Source organism: Trachymyrmex septentrionalis, unplaced genomic scaffold (assembly GCF_001594115.1).
Source record: "Trachymyrmex septentrionalis isolate Tsep2-gDNA-1 unplaced genomic scaffold, Tsep1.0 scaffold7, whole genome shotgun sequence".
Classification (NCBI taxonomy): Eukaryota; Metazoa; Arthropoda; class Insecta; order Hymenoptera; family Formicidae; genus Trachymyrmex; species Trachymyrmex septentrionalis.
In genome coordinates, this window is record NW_017305884.1 from 3397180 (window position 1) to 3423976 (window position 26797).

Below are 26797 nucleotides of genomic sequence, written 5' to 3' on the forward strand. Positions count from 1 at the left end.
ATCGATTTATGTATTTATTTAACGTAATTACACTGAGATTACAAATACGCAATTAATAATTACTTAGTAATTAATTAAGTCGCATTTTAATATTACACCTCGTCGCACGACTAGGTCTTCGTCTTTCTCCGCTCGCAAAGGCCAATTTTCTTTTGGCAGTTACTCAATCAAGAGATACAGCAATTACTTATGATATATAATTAAAAAAGTATAATAAAACTAAAAATATTAATACATCGTGATTGAAAATTCGGCGGTCGCAGAGCGGAGAAATCATACGTTACTGTTTATTATGTTAACGCCATTAATTCACTTTTTTAAGTTTTTTTTGAATTTTAAATTCGATAATTTTATTTTATCGAATTCATTGCCTAATACATTTGATTCTCGTTAAATATACTTTAGTATCACGCATAAAGATATTTTAATATGGACGGCAGTTTTTTACATTGAAGACACAAGTTTCCTCTTGAGAAAATTATTGCGCTTGGAACATCAACATTTTAAATCAAATTTCATTCAGTGCTCTTCTAGACACATATAGACATATTTTGATTATATACAGTCTATGATCACAATATAATTAGTGACCTGCGAATATGATCGACATCTCTCGATTATTAATGAGCAAGTTAACTATCATTTCCAAAAGCGACACTCTCATTTTTCTTCACGTTTTTAATATATCGCAGACTGCGTTTTATTTACAGTTAGCAATTATTTGTCAGGAAACATAAATCTCATTCTCTATAGGAGTTTGTAAAAGCAAAGAAGAATCAAAAGGAGAGATAAGCTCAGTGTACTACACGAGGAACCATTGAGTACCACTTCGGTGACTTTATATTTAAACTGTTCCTTTATTTCCTCCGCGAGGAACGCTCTTTCATGATGCGTTCTGATTGTCGTCGGGTCGGATTGCTCCCTGACTTCTTCGGCGATCACTGCCCTTTCTTTCGTGTGTGTTCTGTTTTTTCCCTTTCTGATGAATCCCGAAAATACTAGCAACACAGTACAAGATGTACATATACATCGCAACAGAAGCCATAAATATGATAAATACATGGTAATTATTCAAACGTTCATTTACTTTACGAGATGAAGATATATACCTGGATCAATCATGATATCATCTACGGAATCGACCTTAATGAATGTCGACATGGTTACCTCGAACAATTTATTCTTGTCGGTGCTGGACATTTCAATGGCTCGCCTTTTTCTGCCGAAACCGACTTGACCGTTGCTGCATTCAATCTGAAATAAACATATGTTTAAACTTGTTGAGAGGACGATAAGTAGTGATATCGAACGAAGAGGAAAAATAAGAGATAAGAACCATGTAAATAGTATAATTAAATTACCGCTTAATTAAAAAACCGCTTTAATAATTGGGCACTACGAAAAAATGATGAAAACATACCCCAGGACACTTATCCAAACAGACATTAACAGTACCGCGGAACTGAACGTAGGTACTTTCGGGGAACTTGAAGGCTCGGAATTTTGCCGTCAGGAAGTCACCGTCCACAGTGTTGAAATTTTCGAACAAATAAGGATCGACGGAGCACCTGCGCGAAAATTATGCTACGTTTTATGACATGTAAAATGTTTTTCAATTATAAGAAATTTGATAAGAATACATCAAATACGAGAAAAAATCCTATTTTTGGTCGAAGTAGATCTTGGTACTTAATATATTTGTATGCAAATTTTTGCAAATACATTTTTCAGTTCTATATGCGCGTTGATTCATAAACTTGAATCATAAACGGGACCTGAAATATTAATATCTCAAATTAAATTGATCAATTTAATATAATGATGCTAATAAGTATTTTAAAAACCTGTAAAGAACATTTATTATTAAATTGATGACCAATTTAACTTGGGGTATTGATTAATATTTTAGTTTAAATTTGTGATTGCTGATGCTTGCAAAAGTTTGCATATTAATATTATTAAGATCCGATTGAAAATATGATTCTTTCTTTTATATGATATATCTTCAATTGCGCTGCAACAGCATCAACATGGATCAATTACCCGTTAATAATAATTGTTTCCTCCTGCGTCTTGGTATCGGTGACCAACATGTAAGTCACCAGCAGGCCATATATCGGCGCTGAATCGTTGTCCAAAAATATTTCCATCTGCAACGGCGTACCAGGACTGACATTAAGCTCTCCGGTCACCAAAACTCCACCCTGCCTCACTCCAACGCCGAGGATAGGAACTGGTGCCGCTCCCGAAATTTCCTCACGTATATCGATCACTCTAAAACAGATAAATAAATTCATTAAAAACCCGAAGATTCCTTAGAAACTATAAATACTAGATGTAAACAAGTGCTAATTAAAAACGATATTTATAATAAGCTTGTAAGTTGATTTCAAATAATATATTTCTAAGAAATTTTTTTGTGAGCTTTTCTTCTTTATAATTTTGACTTGCTTTACAGATGCAATGCGCCTTAATTTATAGATTCAACTGTTATGAATCACTTAAAGCTTAAATCTATTATTGATTGTCACATGTCGAATTCACAACGAACTGCATGACAAACGGAAAAAATTAAAAAAAAAAAAAACCGCAATTGCCTACTTTCCAAATGAAGTCATGAGGGCGAGCAGCACCTGGCCGGTGCGGTGATCAATGTTGCGTATCCAAATATGCAATTCCAAACCAGCGGCAGTTTGTACACGCCAAAGCGCAAGAACATCACGATGACCTACGATGCCATCGCAGTTATCTCCATAGGAAGATTCGACCCACTTTATGGTTTTATGCAAAATCGCGGAAGATTATGCGCGACCCGAGCACGATCTACTTTATCGGAAAAAAAAAAAGAAAAAAAAAAGGCAATTCATTCGTGCATGCTCGTTATATTTTCCGCATACGTAAATCAATTCTAAGCCGGTATACATGTGCTCCAGTTCGTGCAAGCTCATCTCTCTGTCGCTTCCGCGACGTTAAGGCATCATGGCATGCGGGCGGCGTATATCGTCGAAATCACGTGCGGTGACAGACGAAGTAATGAAGACGAATGTTTACCAGAATGGGCAGACCGTGAAATTACCAGGCTGCGAAGAATCCGAACACGGCAAAAAAGGAACGAGGTAGATCTGGGCAGATCAAGTTCTCTTTAAAATAAAAGGCGCTCACACGGATGAACGTAGTTCGATAACAAGGTATCAGGACGGGTACATCGGGAACCATTAGTCATTATTATGACAGTGAATCGTGTTATTTTACACGATTTCCTTCTTGCAAATCGTTTTCTTCTTTCATTATTTTCAACATAGAACAAGCTTTGTTAAAGTGCTTTTCGACGCGTGACGACCTTACGCTTTACAACGTAAAAACTCTGCTTAATTACATATGACTTATTTTCTATTGAAAGAGACACGGGATGTGCCAGACATGTTCATTGCAGAGAGAAATTCATTCGAGTATCCGAGCCGTCGTTGGTCGTTAGCTCGAGGAATTCTTAGAATTTCTTGTATTTAAGTGTCCGCTCAAATTTTCTTCAGAGAGGAGAAGGACTAATAATTATACTTAACGAATAATTAAACTTAACGAATAATTATACTTAATAAACTAATTAGATTCATCTCGGAGCACAAAAAAAGCATGCATAATGCAAAAGTCGTGCAGTTCTATCAATTTCATGGAGATTTTAGGTCACGCGACTCGGTTTCGAGATTGTCGCATAGCGCAATGTCGCTACTTAATAATTCAACAACTTGTAGAGATTGTTGTTATGAGAGATTGGCGTATAATTTACGAAACGTTTTATTTACAATTATTTCAACATAAAAAAAGAATAATATAATAGAACCTATACGTTTTTTGTATATATTTAGAAATTTCGAAAATGGAAAAGTATTGTTGGAATATCAAAATTGTAACAAAGCATAACAGAAACATAAAAAATATTGTATAACATTTTGCTATAAATATTTTGGAAAAAGGAGACTCCAGTGAATTAGAATCTCGACGGCCGTCGCGATAAAAATTCCTCGTTATGTTTTCTTGAGAGCACGTCCCCGGAGGGTACTTGAAGAATGTCGACCGGCGAAGCGACTTTTGTTCAAGAGAAGACAAGAGATCTACCGACAGACTTCTCTTCTCTCTCTGGGTACTTTGGCCAACGCTCATGCTAAAATCGCTCATGCGCTCATGTCGTGGCTTTTCCACCATCTGTATAAAGGAACCGTTGAGCAATGGACTTTTTTGTCGTATGTCGCAGTATAAAATCGACTCTCGTAGTGTCACCGCGTGTCTCAACTATATATGTATACAGAATGTTCCGCTATTAAATTCCTCGGCGAGCTTATTAAGTATCTACTTAATGTCGATCTCCCCTTTAAAAAAAAGATTTCGTGAGAGGCCGTCACTTGCGTTGCGGCCGTTTAGCATTCAGCTTCAAATTCCTTGGCGTCTACTCAAATGATAATTCTAGAATTCACTTGAATCTGAGGCTGAAGGAAGAGTTTGTTGTTTAATCACGTCGCGGAAGCTCATTTCCATAATCAACGTTTATTCCTTCCATCCTCCCTACGCCTTCCATCTTCCTATGCCGAGCCATAAATCGCAACGTCTCTTTTGCCGTGCTCGATGCAATTTTCCCTGTATCTCAATCGTCGGCCATTCCCCGTCTATTTCTGCGTACTCACGTCGAATCGCACGTTTCCCCGGAGTAAAACGTAGATCAGGTGAAATAGCACGGCATGAACTGGATGTGAGTGACCCGTCAAGCGATTTTCGAGGCGAAGGAACGAGAAAAAACGGGAATGCCGATTATAGGCTTCGCGGATTGAAATATATTACTGGTTTTCCAGCAGCTGCAACGTGCGTTCGACCCGTTGTGCAAATAAATCAGACGGCTGCATCCTCGACTCGCTTACAAATTACGAACTCCCGATGATAACTCCCGCAGTGGTCTAACTGGCTTTCTGCATGTATATTCAGGTCAGGTGGGACGATTTACTCGCTCGAATGTGGATCGGTCAATCGTTTTGTAATCATCGAATTTTCCACACAATTTTCCCGTCCTCAATAAAGCTTCATGGCCAGATCGGCGACCAGTTTTATTTTTTTCCCCGGTAAGTCGCCGGCTCGCCCGTTTACCGATTGAAAAAAAAATTTTTTTCGACATACCCTAGAAGATAGCAAATTTAATAAGATATAGTCTCGTAATTTATACCCGGTTTGCGAAGCTAACGGCGTAAACAAGCTCTACACTTATGATGATGCGGGAAACGATAACGTTTATATTCCATTTGGGTGGCGCAGAATCCGACGTAATTGCACTTCGTTATACAACTTAAAATTATTTATTATGTAGCATCATCGAGATACGAAACAATATATAAAAGTCTTCCAGAATTTTTTTTTCGAAGATAAACGGAAGAAGGCGTGTATCACTTAAACAAATTATGTATTCCCGCTTTGCATTTATTGAACACTGTTATCTCTAGTAAACAAAAAAAGTCGATTGGGAAAAGCAAGCAATTTAACGTGATGAATGTTCTTGTTTTAAACAGTCGGTAGTAAAGCGCATGGCTAAACAAGAAATATAATCAATAATAAATGGTACTTTCTCGGCAGAACTAGACTCGTTGACCCGACAGGATGCGATTGTGACGTTCGCCAAAACGGCAGGTCAGACTTCCGTACGAAGAGGAATTTTTCTCTCACACTCGCGCGCGAGAGGCGCAACTTCCGGGTAATTAAACTCACTCGTTTGCCCATGTCGAGGGATCATTTCGTACGAGGGAAGTGTGAGAGAGTCTTGTCTATCGTACGACGCGATTAACACCGTCGAATGACTGGCGAGAAATGAAAAGCTGCGAGGTCCGAGAATCTCTTGGGACTGCTAAGTCAATCTAATAGATTTGATAAATATCGCGCTCATTAGCAGGATGCGCCTCCTTGCGATTTCTTTTATTTACGTTACTCACAATCTTCGACTTTATTGCGTGTTATTACTTGTGCCGCGATGAATTACGTATATTTATCGCAGCAACAAAGCGAATGCGATTACGCCTCGCATCATGACGAATGCCGGATACTTCGTGTCATAATATCAAACGTTTTAATGTCGAATGATTGATGACTTACTCAGGTTCCTGAAAGCCCGCCGGAAGAACACTTCGCCGTACCGCCGTGTGATTGGCCACGACGGCGATTTCTGGCTCCACGACTACTTCGGTGATTACGCATTTCACCGTGAACGTGTGTTTGCTGGAATCCGCAGGCTCCTCTACTATAACTCGATGATAGTACATCTTTTGACCCTGTGTCATCAAAATTTATAATCTCAATACACAACGACGCTATATCCCGTATTATATAAACGCAAGAATTTCCGTGCAACACGTTAACCCTCCCGGAGATGACGGAAGGGTCTGTTGGACTCACTCAATTATAAATCTCTGATTTATTAAACAATTCAATTTAAGTAATATTACAAATTTAGATTATTCAGATCTTTGTACGAGTAGTTTAGTTTTATTATCTTGGTTCCTTGAAATTAATCAGTTTTAATTAACATAAATCAAATGGATCTTACAGATTTTCGTCGGATCCAAAGTTAAAACGAATTATAATACGTAATACGTACAATAGTTTGAGATCGGAGTTTTGTAAAATAAAATGATTACCGTGACTTTGTTGACGACTCTCGTGATGCCGCACCGTAACATGTCCTGTTCCAGCAGGGATAATTTAAACGTCGCTACGCCATCGTGAAACTGCGGCTTACAAGCCTCGTCTGCAAAAGTAGGAATTCGATGTAAGTCATAATTATGATTTATATGCAGCGTCTAACGTAAAACGTTCAAATATATCCACCCGGAAAATGCTTGAATTGTTGGAGATATATCTTCGCCTGTGGACTACTCCTCACTATATCCACCTCCATCAATTGCTTGGTACATCTTACTTTGCTTTGCACTGAAATGTAAACATAAATATCCTATAAGAGACGTGCAAGCAGTTTTGCAATATATATATATATGATTTAAAATTTATTCTCGTAGATATTCAACGAAATATATAATACAGAAAGTAATAATTTTTACCAGGGAAAAAATAGGAAAAATTATACAAATAAAATGAAATGATTAAACTAGTCTTTGTAGACATAGTTTTTTTGTCCTTTCTTGCATTTTACGATGTACATATTAATCGAGTCATTTAATATTAATCCACGCTCACAAATCGAGACTTAAAAATATATCTTGATAAGAGAAAAGGATTTTCAAGACGATTAACGATTTAGCTTCATGGAAGGATGAGCAGAAGTTAGCCGTATCTGCAAACTAAATTGCTGTATACCACGATAATTGCCCCATAAAGTCGTAAATGTCCGACCTTGAAAAGTGAAGAGCGCAGCGATGCGCTCGGAAAATACGCGATGATGTACATCCTATTGGATTAAACTCTGTTTATTCACAGAATATTACGATAGATACTTTCACCGTTACCAGATGACGTCAAGCCACACATCGATAGGAACGCGTTCTGATATAATGAAGAAAGTTCAACGAGAGATACATAATATAGAAAGTCCCTATAATTTTTACAAAATAATTCAAGTCTACCGCAACTTTTTTTTCGTCTTTTCACTACTAGAACACAAGTTCTTTTATTAATTCAAAGAAGATTCTTTCTTAGATGTTAAAATAATTAAAATACATTTAGTAATCTAATAAGATAGTATACATAATACGTTTTGGCTCACAAAGTCTTTATCAGCCCAACAATTTAGATAATAGAAAAAACATCTGATATTACAGTTTTATATGCTAAATAAACTTATGAAATATAAAGTGAGACAATAAGAGACCAAGTCATAACTAGACTCTTCTATCGTTGTTTAAATTATATTGTTATTGCTATGCAAATTGACGAGCGTTACTCTACTTTTGTTTGCGCATATATTTCTTGCTTAACGAAAATACATATTTAGGGGTATCCCTAATAATCTGTAATATCGTCGAAGATTGTGTCCTCGCGAACCTTCAAAGCAGGAAGCGGGAACAATCCCGGGGCTATCGTCACAGGCATAATTCAACATTAATCTCGAAAGATACGCGAGGTGGCAATATTTTCCCTGCATCTAACCGCACGCGCTTCGCAGCGAGTATCGGGTAATAATTCACGGTGAGGTATCATCGTCACGTGCGCAACGCACAACTATTATAGGGAACGTGGCGAACGTTCCCCCACGACAAGGCAACCGAGGACCCGTGCAGTTTCACGAGATGCATCCGAGCCTCGGCTGCATCCCGGAGGAATATGCAGCCGGCCTCTGGCAATCATCCGGCCAAGCCTTCCGTCATGTCGCGATTCCCGATAATGAATGACGGAGCGAACAATCGCGAGCTTTGACGTTTTAATAACGCTCTGCGAACGTCGCTGATATCATTAATTTTCTGTTAGACCTTTTAGATAGGCACTGACTCGTTCGGAACAAGCCAATTAAGTAAAAGTTCTTCCTTTTCCTCTTTTACTGATTCTTCACACGTATAACTTCAACATGTAACTTAAGTTAATATTCATAGTCGGATCTTACATTTAAAACCGTCTCAAGTGCAGTCTCAAGATGTCACAAGCCAATCATAAGGCGGTATTCGCAGTCCACTCTTATTTTAAGACTGTCTTAAGTAACGTCTTAAGATACTAATACAGCCCTCTAATGTACCTTAAGATTATAATGATTCTATATTTAAGACGATCTTAAATGTAGAACCGAGTACCGGTCACAAAGCAGTATCGGCATCTTAAAACATTACTTAAGGGAATCTTGAAATAAGAATCAATTATGAATATCAACCTTAGTTATTTTCTATAATATATATGTGTCTAAGGAATACAATGCAGGGTATCGATCGTGTAACATTTCCCTGAAGGACAGAAAAATGTGAAAAATTTCTCTATTAATTTCAATGATAAAAATTGTCATTCTACACGTCATTCTCTACTTTTTGTCCTAAGAAAAAAAAAATTACACGATTGTATCCAGGTTTAACGATGGAGAGATAAATAATGCAACTAGTGGCCGAGATGATTCAATGAGAAATAACCCTGGAGCTGAATTTTTACATGGTTTAGCAGCTCATTTGATCGCTCGAGGACATACTCGAGAGAGAAAGAGAAGAGGGCTTCGCGCATGTTCCGCGCGCGGCCCGCAGGAGTCATCTCATTCGCGAGGCAAAGATAAACAAGCGCCACGTCGGCTGACAGACGCTGAACGACCGGTAGAATGTTTAATATACATTGTAGGCGAGCGCGCACATCAGGAAGTGCACAGGGAGACCGGTGCCTTCTTTTATTTCCACGGCGGACAAATTGATGTTCAGCGGCAGCCGGTCGGGAGTCCGGCGCACTCGCTGCGTTCGGATTGCAGCACTCGAAAGGATTAGCAGGTACTATCTGACAGGCGTTGATCAAGTCCTCGGAGTCCGGCGGGTCTGCGCCGTCGTTGCCGGCAAGACGGCGAGACGGACCGAAATGACACAACGGCGATAAGGCTGCGGAAATTACCGGAGTATTTTAACGGGACCATACGTCTCCTCGGCCTCGGACCTTCTCTCGGAAACGTAAGCAGGAGATTATCTCGAATCTCGAGCGCGTTTCTCATCTTTATCCACGCAACGCAATCATGTCACGCATGAGAACGACCACCGCCGCGCGAGGACGGTCGAAGGGTACTTCCTCTCTTCTCGGCACGAAATTGTTCTGTCTGTTTAATATGCACCGACTCGTTTTCATCAGCATACTCACTTGCTCGCTGCTCGGGTGTCGACAGCCAGGCGACGTGACGCGACGTCGTTGCATTTTTCTCCGTATTCACAGCGGAAGGAGCCACTTTCATTTTTTTATTTTTATCTTTTTTTTTTATTTTTTTTTTTATTTTTTTCACGGAGGCCGTCACCTCTGACACAAGACGTGTCGCGAATATTCATCCCCTCCCCTGCCGCTAATGACTCTCCCCCGGTCGTCACCCTGGTTCCCGTTCCAGGCGCTTATCTAGACGGACTTTATGCAACGTCTGTCAGTCAGGCCGTCCCGCGCACGCAGTTAACGCGTAAATTACGTGACTGCGCAGCGTGTCGCTTTTAAACATCCCTACGCGAAGCCACGGCAGTCTTTTCCATTAGCAAGTTTAAGCGTTCCCGCGAAGGTAGCGAAGGCGCGAGTCGCGGCTGATCTTCTGCCGATCTCGAAGGAGGTCCGTGACCTTAGCTTCCCTTCCCCGGCCGTCGCTTCCCGGCGAGCTACCACTCTTCTACTTCTTCCTCTTCTTCTTTATCCTCCTTCACCCACTGTTCTTCCCTTCTTCCCGAGCTCGCCGCGGCAACACGGTTTTTCCACGGCTTGGTCACCATCTTCGAAAACGGCGATTCAAGTTTTACGCTTCCGCGTCTGTATCGTATTCTGCCAGAAAGCTTATAAATCGGCCGCTGGAATGGAAATCATCGCGATGCGCAAAAAATGTTGTGAGCAAGAAAGTTCAGCTTTACAGACGTTTAACAGATGATATGCTCTGATTCCTCTGTCTCTTCTTTTCCCGCGACAAAGCGTTTTCAAGAAGAAATCAGAAAAAGAGAATTCCAAAAATGTACTTTAATTTACTCTTCATCTTCTTTCAATCCTACCTTCAGAGATGGCAGATTAATTAAACCAAGGTTGAAAAATAAACCTATCTAGATGAAGCTAACTCTGAATTAATCAAAATACGTCAGGGTAGAATCCCTTCGTAACATTATTCTCTGCCGCTCTGTCCGCCCCGAACGCGAATCTGAACCCCGCCTGAGATTATTCACGCTCGCGTATTATCGGGCGTAATTATCAGCTTCAAATGTGGTGCACCTCGCTAATCCCTCGATCTCGGGCGCGAGGTCCGTGAACCTGACCTTCTTCCTTCACCTTCTTCACGTCTCTGCTCGCGTACCCCTTTATCCTTCCTTATTATTCGACGCTTCTTATTTCTTCCTGCGCTCTTCTTCTACTATTAAACTCGAGAAGGTACTACATACTACCTCCGGTCCTCCCGTCAATCCTGGGAGAGTTCCGCTTCTTCTTCCTTCCTCCCTCCTTCTTCCTCCGCCTTTTTCTTTACAACGTATATACTGCTTGCAGTATTACCGGTCACCCCCCGTCGTCTTTCGCGCACTTCGACGCGCCTCCTTCAGCTTGCAAGATTAAGATTTCCGCAAGATAACCGATAATGACCTCCCGACTGATGAGGAAGACTTCGCGACCTTCAACCTCTTCTTCTTCGTATGCCTTCAACGGCACGGGCTTCCGCTTTTCATACGTTCGCCAAGTCGATTCATCACACTTGAAATTCGCGGGACCAAAAATGAATTCTTCATTGACTCCTTGTGACCCGGTTCACGCGACCCACTCTCTTATATTCGCTTCTATTATCTTCGATGCGGTTTTTGCCCGACGAGCTTACCGCACTGCCACTTTACTTTCGTTTTTGCATTCCCGTTAACGCGCCTAAATCCTCTCAAGAGTAACGAGTCCGTCGCGCCATAAAACGCCACGTTATGTTCGGTCTCAAGCCGTTTCTCTCAAGATAAAAATTATAACAACTTTATCCCAAGGAGAGTAAGTAGTTGGGATTCTTTCCTTTTCCTTCAGGCTCGCCTGATTCCCATTTCAATTTATATTTCTACAGTAATAAAACTAAGCAATCGGTTACCCGATGACCGCTGATTCGCTGCTGATAAACACAGTGCCAATTTCGACCAACTCGACGACACTTTATTTTCTTTCGGTAGAACGTGGGATTCGCAAACGGCTACCTCGTTGTGCTACCGAGAAGAAGCAGAGTAAATTGCGCCAATTTACGATCGTCGGAATTACAATAATTTGTGGTCATTACTGTGAAGTGTTAAGATGAGAACCGAGATGAATAATTACGTTTCTGCACGGCTATGTGTTCGGGCTCCCGCGAAGATCGAACATGTAGGATTGACGGTCCTGCGTGCAGTAACATCTTTTCCGCTTTCTACAGCGAGGCAAAAATCAGCGCGCTGCCTACCTATTACGCTTGAATACTTCGTTGTTGTCGGAAGCGATTAAGTTTCAAATAACGTAGGTATGTTGGATCAATTGGTCCTGGAGCACAAATATTCGTGTAAGAAGACCCGCGGTTTCTTCTTCGTCTCTTTCTTCTTCTTCTTCTTCTTCACGTGGTTGTTATTTTCGTTGTACCAGTTACATCGTGTATGAAACAATCCGTCAATTTTTCCCCCTGCGAAAGCAAACAAACCGAACAACGGTAACCGCGACGGCTATGCATTACAGTAATCAATTAATATTCGTGGGGAGTTATCGCGTGCTGTGGATAACAGTACCGATGAATGATCGGAGGGAGAAAAATGAATAGTGATTGCACGTTGCAGACTTTTTGCGAATTGCGAGCAAAGCGATATAATGATGTGACATAGGAAATCCCTGTGCGATGTAACATTTTCCATTAATGTTATCTGTTAGCATTATCTATTGTAAATTACATAGCGCAAAGATAATAAACGAGAACTGATGCCAAACTAGTTCTTCGTTCTAGGGTATATTGGGAGTTGGAAATTGAATACGAGAGGCTTGTTCTTTTTGGCTGAACTTTTGCTCTCTGCAGGAGGAAGGAAGAGGAAGAAAGATGAACTGGTGCAAAAATGAACAGGCCTAACCAGTTTCGACCTTAAACGCGATCATCTTCAGTTGCTGCCGATGAAATTAAATAATTATAATATATAAACAAATAGAGACGTTAAAACGTAACATATTAATGCAAAAATAAAGTGATTGCATATTTAACGATGATTTTGTCAAGTTATCGTTGTACATATATCGCCGTGCAATTATACTATCGCGAACCAGCTGAGCTCAGCCCACATTTATGATTGAATATTAATCTTTCGAGCCTAGAAATTAATTTTTCACTTTTTAAGCACACATCGCCAACAGCGCGAATCGATGTCGCAAAAAAGATAACGCCGCGCAACTCAAAATACGATAACAACTGCAGAAAATATGAAGGAAATATATAACTTTTTTTACATTAAGATTACAAATGTGCCAACTATGTATGATTATTATCCTGTTTTGCTGTAATACCGGCTCGGTGAATGACATTTGCCCGTCATTTAATTTCCACGAATGTAAATCTCTACGGATAGAATGCGTGCTTTGATCTTCGCTTGGCTTATTTTTATTTATTTCTGTTATAACTTACATAGGTATCGAAAAAGTATAGAGAACGAATACGAACGTAAAATCGTTAAATGATACACCTCCTCATCTTGTACAATAATTATACTTCGCATTAAACGGTATAATTTTGCAACCGCTATTACTCCGATTGTATTTATTCTCTTCTCACGGTCTTGCTTAAGTGGCACAAAAATCACGTAATTACATACCAGATTTGATTTCCTATTTTTATATATTTCATCTTATTAATTTTAATAGTTATTTATTAAACATTACGTGGGGTACTGTTCCCTTTTCCTTCTTCAGGCAAGAAAACTCTTGATCGATTTTACTGATGTTATCAGTGATCGACAAAAATTCACGAGTCATACTGATCCTTTGCAAAACGTATGTTAATCACTACGTGGCAAATTCAATCACTGTTTATAATTCTAAGGGTGCAGTCCTATGAGGTGTGTTTACCGCGTATCGCGTAACCGCGTAATCAATCGGAAGCGATCCGCTATTGTGGTTTCGCATTTTATTGATTACCGATTGGTTACGCGGCTACGCGGCGAACGTGAGATTCCACCCTAACAATTACGACATCTTTGACTCGATCAGGAAACACACGAATCACTTGCGTTATCGTTCGCGGGGGGGGTGTTGGGCGATTAGACCTGTAACGATGAGAGAAGGGGGGGTTGCGTACCCGACAGGATCGAAAGTTCTTAATCAATGCGACGTTACGTTGGATGGTAGATAAAAGAGGAACGCAGGCAAGCCATGGCGGATACACGCGATAACGGTGATTCCATTCCGGTTGCTTCTGCCTGCCGCGGCAGTATGCGCACGCCGATTACAAGGGCCGCCAGCTCGGTAAATCACTGATCATCAGTGATCATTAGCGGCCCACAATTCTCTGTCGATCGAAACTCGAGGAAACGACGGAATCGCCGCGCCGGGCGGCAAGGGGGACCGGTTACAAGACCGGGATTTACAGATTGTCGAGGATTAGAGCACGTGGAGGATGAGGCACGTACGTCGATGGATATCTTGTTAGTGCCTTCCTCGGTACTTTCCCTGCCGACTTCCTGGATCCGACCGGTGGGCTATTATGCCCACCGGGGAAACGATGTTTCGGTTGCGATCGGATTGGCACGGTCTGATGATTCGATGCTATAGTTTGCATGGCAGAACTTTCCGCGAACGATAATTATCGAGATGAATCGCTCGATAAATATGATAATGTAATCAATTTTGATTGACCGACTAATTTAAATATTAATTACTGATTGATTAAGTTCAAATATTAATTTAATAATCATCGCTTATATCGTAATGATTATATCAAGAATTTAACAGTTTTCAAAGTTTACGTTAGCATTGGATATATTTATTAACCGGTTTACACGATCTTGATTTCCTTACTCGAAGGGTAGTTTCTAGAAGAACGTTACGTTCAATATCTTTTTTTTAACTGTACAGGAAATTCAAAAGAGACATGTAGTTAATACGTGAGCAACGGTTTTCCATTAAAGCATCATTTTTCAGAAAAATAATGGTTGCAACGTTCCTCCAGATAGCTCTTCGATAACCGTACGAAGTGTTTGTTCCGACGCTGAAAGTAGCGTGCGTCACATTTATTACTTTTGATTTGACTAAGATCCTGTGTTTATTCTCCTTCTACATAAAAATCTGAGCGCGAAGCGAACATCTCCCTTTGGCAATGTCTTTCGAAGAAAAACACCGACCGATCGTGTCGAATCTGTAAATTGTATCGCGTGTGTTACAATTTTTCTTTTTAAGCTGAACACGCCACACGCGAAAGGCAAGGGGAATCGCGTGATAGGAGTGAGGCGCGTCCAGTGACAGTACTACAATTCGATATCACGGCAAGCCGAGAAGGCGAGCATTGCGAGCGTTGACCGAACGACTACAAATCGCGCGGGAAAGAGAGATTCCCTTTAAAAGCGACGGTCATCTTTAGAATTCAGTGTCTCTTTCACCGTCGCGTCGTTAATATCGGCGCTACCGTACGTCGCCGTCGCGAGTAATCGCTAGCGCGGAAACGATCGATCGTCCATCACATACTAACTCTCTTGGAGAAGAGCCCTGAACGGGCTTAGAGAAGATGGACGAGTCTCACGCAGATAAGACGAATCAGAGAACCGAAGCTTTTCCAAGAAGCGAAACTTCAATCCTTATTCTAACTCGAAAGCGCCATTTCCCGTTGACCGATTTTTACCAATTTTATCACACGTTGCCCCTATACTTTTTTAATATTTAAAAATTAGCTATATGGAAAAATATCCTATCCACGTGACATGTTATTTCTAAACAATAAAATTTTTCTTCACGAAATCAAGCATCTTTTGACTAGCACGTGTATTAAACTAAATTGAGATAGCAGTTGGAACATGTTTTATATTCCACTTCCTGTTGGGGCTCTCCTACCTCCCGCAGCGCGTCGGTACGGGATGCTGTGAAAAAGTAATGAATTATTTATAACGTCACGCGGTATACAAATTATGCGCGCTACCGAGGCTTACCGTTATACGCGCGTTTTCGGTAATCCCTACGACGATTAAGTCGACGTCCCGCAGAGCGTAGCTGCACGATTATTTAAACAATTTTATGACTCGAGACGGTGTGGCAATGCATAAAGCGCTCCGCACGCGCCGTTATTTATAGTCCATTGTGCACTTTTCAGATCTACATTCTGGAGATCGCTATCTGCAAATCGTAGCGAATTATGTGAAATTTCTTCCGTTTTATTTGTGGATAACCTATGGCGTAGGAATCATCAATTATTTATGAAAACAATCAGTATAGCTTGTTATTAATTTATACATTATAAAATATAAAAAAAAAAACAAATCATAAAAATGAATTTTGATTCAGATTTCGCGATGTTTGTCAGTCTCTTTTTTTTTTTTGAGATATTAAATGGTTCAACTATTGTAGTATATAATTCTACGACGGTAGCTGTGATCACAATCAATTCTCGTTTATTACTTTACAACGACTGTCGGTATTACACTGACAAGTATCGTCTGATAATCAGTCATTTAGAATCGATTTACTCTTCGAAAGTAAATCGATCGGCTGCGATAGAATCTCGCGGAAGGATCCTTTGTTATCCTGGATGCTTTCAGGCGCGCGCGGCTGTCATTTCCAAGGTATCGAATCGCGTCCCCGTGTTTATCTAACTTCCGGCAGACCACTTTGTTATCCGTACTGTGCTAGACGCAGTCCGTGCGCGGAATACATTTTCCAGAGGATACTCGCAGCGCTATCTGATCACAGGATTTAATTGTTTCCTCGAGTCCCTCTTTCCCGCGGAGGTGCTCAGCAAGTGGAAGTAACGCGGTAACGTGGATTCTACGTGTGGATGCATTATCTAAAATATAACACTTAATAAAAAAAACATCTGCGAGCCGTTACCTTTCCTTTCTAACGACAGCGCGTAGATATCTTATCTAATGATATTCTGTGCTATTCACCACGTATCTCAACTACTGAACTACTGAAATATTTTCAAACGGAAAAAAAAAAAAGAAAAGAGCAAAGTGCTTTTAAAAAGAATAATTCGAAGAATAAAATAAAATTTTTAAATAAAACATTCCAACATTTTGCTCGTTTCATTGACTGCCACACGATCATTATTTGAATTTACGATTATTATGTGGATAAAATGTACACAAGGACCGTGGCGTCTGGTGGAGTAATGATAAGATGCAGGGATAATTACGGAGTGTGAGTCATGAAAAGAGATATAAAAAAATGTTGCAATTACGACGAATACGTCACACAGGAGGAGGGAAAGGTGATCGCGGTCTATGCAATAGCATAGACATAGATGTCGGTAAATATACAGCTGCGATATCGAGGTAGGTGCAAATGACGAACGATAGGAATAATTATAGGTAATAAACCTGAAATAACAGAGTATATGACGATCCTCCGTTGGCGCGGAACATCATTCTCACTTTTATCCACCGCTCGATAATCAATAGATCTACAACCCCTCGCGAAAAAAAAAAAAACAGATTCATCATATTACGGAACGGCATTGTCTTCCTGGCACGGTTATTAAATTGTTAAATCGGGTGCGCGCTCTGGTCGTGTCATTTTGTAATTTTCTCCCCAATTAGAGTAACAGCGATGATTTTTCACGAACAATCGATAATCGCTGTTCGCTTCGAGCGGCCTTGAGTATAAACGTTCGCTTCCCTTGCGCAAGTTTCTACTTTTACTTCTACTTCGTTAAGGTTATTTCGCATTTTATGATGTCCATCTCCCGCTTCCGTATAAAACGCCGCACAATTATTTATCTGCATTAGCATTAATTTTCGATTAATTCCATAACTTTATCGGACGGTTACACTGAAAAATAATCGTAAATGCGCGCAGCTGAGTGCACTTGCGCGATGCATCGTGCCTCTGTGGAATGAAAGCACAGCGATCGTCTCGAAATTTATTCTACAAACGTCACAGCGTTTAATCGAGCCTTTTTCGTTGCTTTCATTTACGCATGTATTAATGTTAAAGTAAGTAATCTAATTAACATAATCCAGATATCAGATATCGTATAAATTTCTAACGCTTATATTAGTTCAGTCTCGGCAATTAAGCAAAGATTATAATCGATTTGATTTTTTTGCTCAAACGCGTGTGTCTTAAGTCTAGGTCTTTGACATCACGTATTTGAATTAATAAAGGGGAAGCAAGCAGTAAATTTGGCAAGGCATCGGCCTGGTGGTACACACGACATCCGGCACAAAAAAAAAAAAAGATCACGTGTGATTAATGATTAGCTGATTATACACGTGTCTAATGACGGAGTTCGCGTGTAACTTGTGGCTCGCTGCTCGCTGGATCATTATCAATCATGAAAATGAACGTTCCTGACAGTGAGAAAGAGAGCGCAGGGCGTAAGGAAAACAGCGATTTATACGAATTAGTTCTTTTGCCGAGAAGAGGAGCGAACCGGTACCGAGGAAAGTAGCAGGATAACACTTCGTGATAAATGACACAAGTTCGGTGAGCAAACAATTTCGTTCCGCGCATCATTCGTTACATCGCGATTGATGCTCCGCGGATGCGGAACACCGTAAAATCAAAGTTTTTCGGTCCTACCGGCACGTATTCTCCCTGCATCCAGTTGCTACCAGGAAATGTTTTATGCAGTACATTTCCTGGTAGCAACTGGGTACATTTGAGGTCATGCGGTCAATGCTAATGAAAAAAATTGTTTCATTGCCGTTATTGTAAACTCGAAAGGTTGATTCTTTAGAATTCTGCTACTTGTTCTGAAGATTTTACGATCGAATCATTCTTCGGGTGCTTCAAGGAATACTGTTTCTTTGTAACAACTCCAGCGCTGGCAGCAAAACATTTATTTATAAATTATTTATAAATTAAAAAATGTACGATGACTTGAGAACGTGGTTGACCTCACCTCAATCGAGTATCGTTTTTCCCTAGCTCATCGTGAACTCTGAAGAATTTTTCAGACAGTTGCTTCCATCAGTTACTTTAATCAGTCTCTGATTAATCCACGGAATAAATGTAATGCACATAATCTTGATCGAAATGTGAACGTTATTTGAATTATTTAAATGGAAGGGAGCAATAACAAGGTCGTGTTAGTTATTGTCAAGGATTGTCAAATGTTGCAAAATCACATCCGTTAACACGAAGCAGAGAATTTATTCCCTTGTCCATCGTATCTTCACGTATGCACAGCATACATGATACGCACGATGCGTGCACACGCGCGAATCCGTAACGCTACGCGTGTACCGGGTGACACGCGTGCACGCAAGTGGTTCGACCGGTATCCGCCATATTTGGCTGGGCCTCGTATATACACACACATACACACACACACATGTAATGTACAAACATAAGAACTCCTGGGAGAAGAGGTCATGCTCACGAAAGGTGTATCGACATAAAGATACAATATTCCTCGAAGCAATAACTCAGTGATTATCTCTAAAAAAAAAAAAAAAAATCTAAAAAGAAAATGTACAATCTGCAATTTTGTGAATATCTAACCGATACATTTATTAGTCGGAGAATTGGAAGAAATAATTATTGTGATGTACATTAAATATGGTGTTCGCTTGAAAATAGATGCATAAGAATTGCAATATGAAATTTGTATAATTACAGTATTTAAGAACATTTGATTGAAATTATGTTTAAGATTTAAAATATCAGATGCTTTTGTATCCTATTTAATAGATAAAATTTTATAATGCAGTTAACGGCGAATGTGGAGAGGTGTCAATCAGAAAGGGAACGCATTCCTATATTGCGAAGAAAAAAGTAATTAGCGAAAAGATAGCGAGTTTATGAGACTTGGGGGGGGGGATATGTTGAGATCATTAAACGCGCGTGACGAACGGTTCGCCTTTCTCGATGGGTTGGGTCACCATTCATAAAAGCCACCGCAAAAATGACGTGTCAAGGTTCACTATCCATCCACGTTCTTCTCCTTGTGCCACGTCAAGATAACTGTTCAAGACGCCGTTTAATTTGTGAGTTACGAGAAATTGAACGTTTACTGTCGTTACCACTTCAGGCGTATTCGATATGCCACATTGACCTTCGATCACTTCCTTTTTTAATAAAACCTACCTGCGGCAGAATGCATGCGATTATCTTTCGTGTATAAATAATTACATAGGAAACGTTTGTCTGTTCTCGAATAGCTCGTGAAACTATAGAGGGTCATCGAGCGAGAGAACATTGAAAGGTGTGACGAGAGAGGTGCTGAGAAGGAAATACGTCAAATGCCGAAGAAACCGAGCACGGGAGGTTCTGTCTAGTCAGTGAAGGAAAAAGATCCATGCCGATAGCACGCCTAGATAGACTGACTGAAAAAAGTGTTGCCGTTACGTCAAATGTGCACGACAGTGCAACATCGATTATCTGGTACATCAGTGCGGCAATCGATCTTGAGATAGCCATCTCGAGACTTCGATTTCTTTGCTTGATTAATGACATTTTAATAGATCAAGTCACGCTCGTGCATCCCTTTTGCGAGCCATCGCCCCACGTGTATCTCTCCAGACATTTATTTTATTAATTTCCTGTTGCTTACCTCCGCACATATACATAAGTTCAGAGTTTATAAATCGTCATTATAAGATTTTTCAAACAGCGCAATTATTTATCGTCTACATAACATTAAATGGAACTATAAGTATATTCGGTTTTATCGTAGAAAGTGTTAAATACCTTTGACCTTTCTAATCATCAATTAAGGTGATTGTTTCATCGATCGATCAATTCTTATTGACTGCTTTTATGGAGCAAAGTTGCATAATGCGATTGATCACTCGATGATTAAAAAAACTCGCCTTTACTTTCAAACACATAAAATCTCATATATATATATATATATATATATATTGAAAAATAGATTCAACGTACAACAGTTGATAACAATTGGCAATTTTGGCAACAATTTGAAAATGGAAGGAAAAGTGTTTTTTCAGTATATAATGCTTTTTATTTCCATAAAGGCAACAGAGAAGATGCTGTAACCAAACGTACATGCGAGAAGTAATTTACCAAATTACATTCAAAAGAAATGGATCTCGAAGATGCTTCATACCTTGTTCGACCCTTGAAAGAGGGATTTATAGCTTGATAGATGGCGGAATGTTGTCGTATAAAATGGTGTATACTTAACTAAATGGTGTGTATTTAATTACAAGTATTTTCAACTAACAACATTTTGCGTTCGAATTTTGCTCTAAAAACCAAATGAAGTTAAGTAATTACTCCATCCAATACTCCATCAATAGAAATGAAGACATTGAAAAAGATTTGCTTTTCCTCCTTTTACGTGCATCATTCCAAATTTCTGTTTGCTTTCTAATTTCTTAATTAATTAATCCTTGTTTTATTTTATTGCATATGCCATTTGGATTAAAAAAAAAAAAAGAAAAGAAGAAGATTTGAATGATTTGACCTTTTCCGACTGACTTCGTCGATAAACACGGACCGATTAAAAGATCTACGAGTCGGGAAAAGTCCAGTCGTATTACTGGAAACCGGAGCTCGGTCTTTTTAGCCTTTTCTCGATGATCTCCCCAGCGCTCTGTCCAACGTGTCTGTGCAGATTGGCAACCGGTTTTCCTATGGCCTCTCCCAACCGATTCCTCACTCCTACTCTCACTCCCACTTCTGTTTCCCATTCCAGAGCCCTCTGCATTCCCCATACCCCACATCCTCATTTCTCACAGTGCTGTAACATTACGGTGTCATCCTACATCTCGCGTTCTTCGAACTAACATTTTTAAGGGTGAAAACAATTAGTGATATATTTTGCAATGTGACAATTTTATATCGAATAACGTGTATTCCTGATTTAAATATTTTTTTAATGTCCTTTTAATGTCCTGTTTTCCAGAGTTAGAGGAAAGAACTGGCACATATATAAGTTATTATTGTTTAATTAACGATTACTCGATCGAAAATACCTTTTCCTGCAGAGCATTTTTTTAACAAAATAGATAACTATCCTCAAATTTATATTAATTAATCGCAAGGATAATCGTGCTACTATTCTTTCCGCAATCCAAACGAAAAAGAATTTAAATATACAAAGGAGCAATGTATCGAGTTAATTGGTCTTTTATTTGTTCTAACAAAGAAAGAACTTCATATTCTTTCTCATGTTACAAATATTCCTATTATTTGTAAAGTAACATTTATAACAGTAATACATATTATGCGTAAAGTGCGACCTTTCCGTTTCTTCGAGTTGATCGTCTCGTTTAACGTTCAAAGCTGCTTCAAAACAGGTCTCGATATTTCAACGGTGGGCTTACAACTTCCTGGGTACGCAACTGGTTGATCCTCCAGCCAGTCGCATTATTTCTCATTCCCGGCCACGTGTTTGAACGCGATTATGGAGAGCACGAACGAGTCGGTGGAACTGTTTTGCCCTATCCCTTTTCCGCTCGGCGAACGTTTTCGCTTTCTCATAAAACTCCATGCGGTTTCCAAGCTAGATAATGAATAAATCGACCTTCATGAGCCGTGCATGGGAAAAATTCCGCAAAGAACGGCCATAGAAAAACGATAGGAAGCGAATAATTTTAAAACCGCGAGAAATCCCATTATCCTTGAACACGCGCGAGCGCGGCCTGACATTTCATTTTAACAGAGCGCGTCGATTTTCTACATGACTCCATTTTCTTTGCCAATTGTCGACTTTTGTTTTTAATCTATCGTTCATTCACCGATATCACGCCGCCACACGCGGAAAACAATAAATAGGCTTCGCCAGCGGACGGAACGAAACGTCTGTAATTCACATTTGCGCTCTAGCAATTAAGTATGATGTTAATATCCGTAATGGCGGTAAAATAAGAAAATAAAGCGCAAGGCGCAACAACGGTGAGCTACTTAGATCGAATTTCACCTTCTCTTTCCTCATGCTTCTCCCACTTGCACGCGTTCACCGCAAGAACGGAATGATATGTTCGAGCACCCTACTCCGAAAAGATTTTTATTATCATTGTACAGTGTAAAGAATTTTATCATTATTCCGGATTATACACAAATTTGAGAAAATTCTGATATACACTCGTGAAGCTTTTAACAAGTTTAACTATTATTGCATTTTGTTTATTTTTTACAAATTTAAATTTATCTACCAGAATTCAGTCGAAATGTCGATAAATTCTTTAAAAATCTCAATTGTCGGCGGAGAGTAATTGAAAAAAGAAAAAAAAAAAAGAGCAATTTAATTATCTACGATTTTGCGTTAAACCCTATCGTTACGAAAATCTATGCACATAAAATTTCCTCAGATCGAAATTCACGATAAACGTTGCGCAAACATCTCTCATGCAATTTTTTTTAGCAAAGCATAGACATAGACGAGTCTTCTGTTGGTAACGGCAATATTATTAAAATGGAATACAGTAATTGGCATTATTTCATTTTCATAAATCATCTTCGCTCGTAAAGAATTGTCTTCGCATTCAGTTAAGCTTTTTCTATGCAAATCTACCTCGAAAGGAAGGTTCACCAACACACATTGGCAAACATTTAATCTTCCATCGTTCCTGCCTTCGTGTTTTTCCCGTTACGGACATGTTAGTGCGGGAGCTATAGCTCATATTATTCGCGGATCTCCCTCTAATTCCGGGACGATAGTCAGTTAAGATCGTTCCACGCGGATTCTAGCAAAGAACGAAGGGCAGGTGGAATACATGCGCAATCACAAAACACAGAAAATTACATTCTCCGCTCACCTTCCCTTTCATGCCACGATTATCGCAGAATCCTATTTCTTCTCTCCCATGTTCGCCTTTCCTGTGGCCGTAAGTCGGCTCAATTATGCCCATTACACGAGCCTGGATAATCAATTTTGCCTACTGGCGATGAGAATTCGATGTAACTCTCTGATGGAGTAATGATACCAGGAAGGAAGTCGATTATAATCTATCTACTCACGAAGAAAACTCAAAGCCACATAGCAAATAATGGAAGACGATAAATATACTCCTAAACGTCGTGAAAAGACATCTTTATTAAGAGATCTCCACGCAAGCGGGTCTACACAAAGTTAATTAATTTTATTGATACAGTTGATGCTTCTACATTTTATTTGACGAACGGCCTGACTTTTCAACTGTTTCACACAGAGTTTCGCATTACATTTAGACCAGACAATCTTTTAGCAATCGTTTCTAATTTACGTAATGGTTCGTGCAATTTTCCTATACAAATATAGCCACGGTATAGGAGATCACGATGGAGTCATAGGGTGATTCATCAACGTCTGATTACTCACACACAACGAAGCACGTCGCGTGTGCACGAATTTCCGCGCGCGAAAGATTCAGAGCGCGGAATAATTATTTTACACACACACACACACACACACGCGCGCGCGCGTGTTACTCTCTTACACAATCCCGCGCGCGATCGCACTAATTTCATATTTGCAAAATCATACAATTCATTCGACATACCTAGCTGCTATTAAGGTTAATTAACTGCGCGTTAACACAAAGGAAGGCTCGAGGAGAACAATCGGATCAACCTCGATTCCCAAGATTCCACGATCGCAAATCAGTTCACTGACGCAATAAAAAAAATATAATAAACTTCACAATTTGAGTAATTCAGATAAATTCAGTTAACTTCGACCCACCGTCGCCCTGTCCCTTCTTGTTTGTCTAAGAAACTCGACTCTTAACGGATAATTAGCCTTTTATCCTCCGCCTTTGTCCTAATTGCAAGTGTCGAATACGTTCCTTGATTGCAGTTATTTTTTAATTGCACGTTGCGTCAAGGATGATGTGCGCGCATTGTTTGCACAGCTCGGAATTTCACTTCCGAGAGAAACATCTCGGAGAAGAATACACTCCTATACGCCTCGTAATATTGTGTGATATACGCAAAGAGAATTCGCGACCGTTAAACGTGATCCGAAAAACGTTGTCGCGTGAACTTAACGGTGGGTGTGTTGGACAATTTTCAAAGCTTCGAAATACGTGAAACTTGTAACTCGAAAGAAGCTAAGAAGTTCAAGGGAAGTCGGCATAAACTGAAAGTAACATAAATCAATGTCTACGTACAGCGTAGACCACCAAGAAAACATTCTACTGACGTGTCGAGGACGTTTACGTTCTAAGAACATTCGCAGGACATCCTTCGAATAAAGTGTGCTGTGTGGATGTCATAGGCCGGTATTCATAGTCGGTTCTTATTTCAAGATCATCTTAAGTAATGTCTTAATTAAGTGATGTGTGTGTCTCTCTGCTAATGCGGCCCTCTGATTAGTTCGTGACACCTCAAGACAGAACTTAAGACGGTCTTGAACATAAGAACTGACTATGAATAGCGGCCAAAATGTCGCATTTAATAATATAAGGTCTATTCTTCTTCCATATCCTGGAATCAAATTTCTTGCACGATTCATCTTTTTTCTTTTTCTTTTTACATTGGAGAATAAAAACAAAAGATAGACCGTGCAAGAGAAGTTCAGTTCTAAAGTATGAAAAAAGAATAGGCTTATAAATGTAATATAACTTATAGGCCCGGTTTTTCATTCGTTAATTAATTTGTGGTGAGGCTTAACCTGATATACAATAGTATAAAAATTGTATTAATTATTAGACTGAGACTTTATATTGAATAACTTTTATCACTGCTATTAGTTTCACGATTAATCATAGCTAGAAAATTACAATAATTTTTACATTATCAAGTTAAATGAGATTAGTTTAACTACGAGTTAACCAAATAATGACAAACCAGACGTAGTGTTACATAACAATTACATTGTTGAGTGCAAAATTATAACAATGATGTTATGTTACTTTTAATTAGTGTCGACTACGTCGTATCTCGAGAGAATAATCTCCTTGGACTATATTCAGACAGATCAGATTCCCACCCGATTACCATCCATGTATCATCCTTACTCTTCGCCGATCGTTAAACACGGATGAAATGATACTCGACTGGCGCTCGAGTGGGAATCTGAACGCGCCTTTGCGAGTCATAAAACGATCAGTCTCTAGCGTCATACGTGCGTGTTGGTGGTCGGTTTGTTCTATCATTGCTGGACACTGCTATTTTTATAAATAGCCGAACCATGAAGCGAGTAGGAAAGAAAACGTCTACCAGTAACGAGCCTAAAGTCAGTCATAACGAACGCGTCGCGCGACGCATGAGGGAACGTCGCAACCTTGACTGGCGCTTTGGGTAGGCTATGATCCTCTCTCGTGATACCCTGGTAGGTATCGCGATCTAGGACATCCTACTTAGACGCGCGTGCGTCAGGTGCTTTGAAACTTTATGATGCATTCCGCGACGTGTCACGCTACTTATTTGTTATGCCGCGTCAACCGCCAATCGTCGGCGTAATCGGCTTGAGAACAAAGGAACGTCACTTTCATTCGCGATTGTCATGTTTTTTTCTTCGTCACCGATCGCCGTAGGACGCTATAATTGAGCGTAGACAGCGCCGCGGTACACCTGTGCTCGATTAAAAATTTTTTTCAACATACATATTTTCTCTCGCGTGCTTATTATTTGAAATAAAATCGCGATGATCACGGGATCACCACGATCACATGATTGGCTTTAAATGTGTTGGGTTTAAATCGCTCACCATTGGCGGCTGCGAGCCCGACGATGCATATCCAGCACAGGGCCAGTCTCCAGAAACGGTCAGCCATGTCCATTCTCCGGGTAATTACGAAACGTCCGCGGATCATGTAGTACGCGATTTGCGTAAGGGACACAGGTAAACAAAGGAATAAAGAAAGGAGGAACGGATGCGGAAGAGGAAAGGATGGGAAAGAAGAGGATCGAATATTTTTGTACTATCCGCGAAGGGCTCTCATTTAGATGGACGCGGTTAGGCCCGGAACCGTCGTAAGGAACCGATTCTCCTCTCACTATTCCGCGAAAGCGGAATCTTACACCACGAATATTTTCGCTGATAATGAAAAATTAAAAAATTTCCGAGAACTCTCTCGCCGGAATGAGTCGTGATAAAGACGCGCGAACGATGTTCCCCGTGCGAACA

The 26797-nt window shown here is 39.9% G+C and overlaps 1 protein-coding gene across 1 annotated transcript; it reads right to left on the reverse strand.

Annotated features, from left to right (window-relative positions):
• On the reverse strand, positions 1-26797 carry LOC108753533. Its single transcript, XM_018495192.1, has 8 exons — positions 26378-26797; positions 6856-6957; positions 6666-6775; positions 6124-6299; positions 2044-2274; positions 1421-1568; positions 1110-1254; positions 1-998 (listed from the first exon to the last, which is right to left on the reverse strand). The coding sequence occupies exons 1-8, from the start codon at positions 26481-26483 to the stop codon at positions 748-750; spliced, it is 1269 nt and encodes a 422-aa protein (XP_018350694.1). The 5' UTR covers positions 26484-26797; the 3' UTR covers positions 1-747.

Bases quoted from the DNA above. Each gene is read 5' to 3' on its own strand.
- LOC108753533 (XM_018495192.1), bottom strand. From the start codon at position 26,483: ATGATCCGCGGACGTTTCGTAATTACCCGGAGAATGGACATGGCTGAC. The intron at 6,776-6,855 runs GTGGATATATTT...CTACTTTTGCAG, and splicing joins ACAATTCAAGCATTTTCCGG to ACGAGGCTTGTAAGCCGCAG. The intron at 2,275-6,123 runs GTAAGTCATCAA...TATCTGTTTTAG, and splicing joins GCGGGCTTTCAGGAACCTGA to AGTGATCGATATACGTGAGG.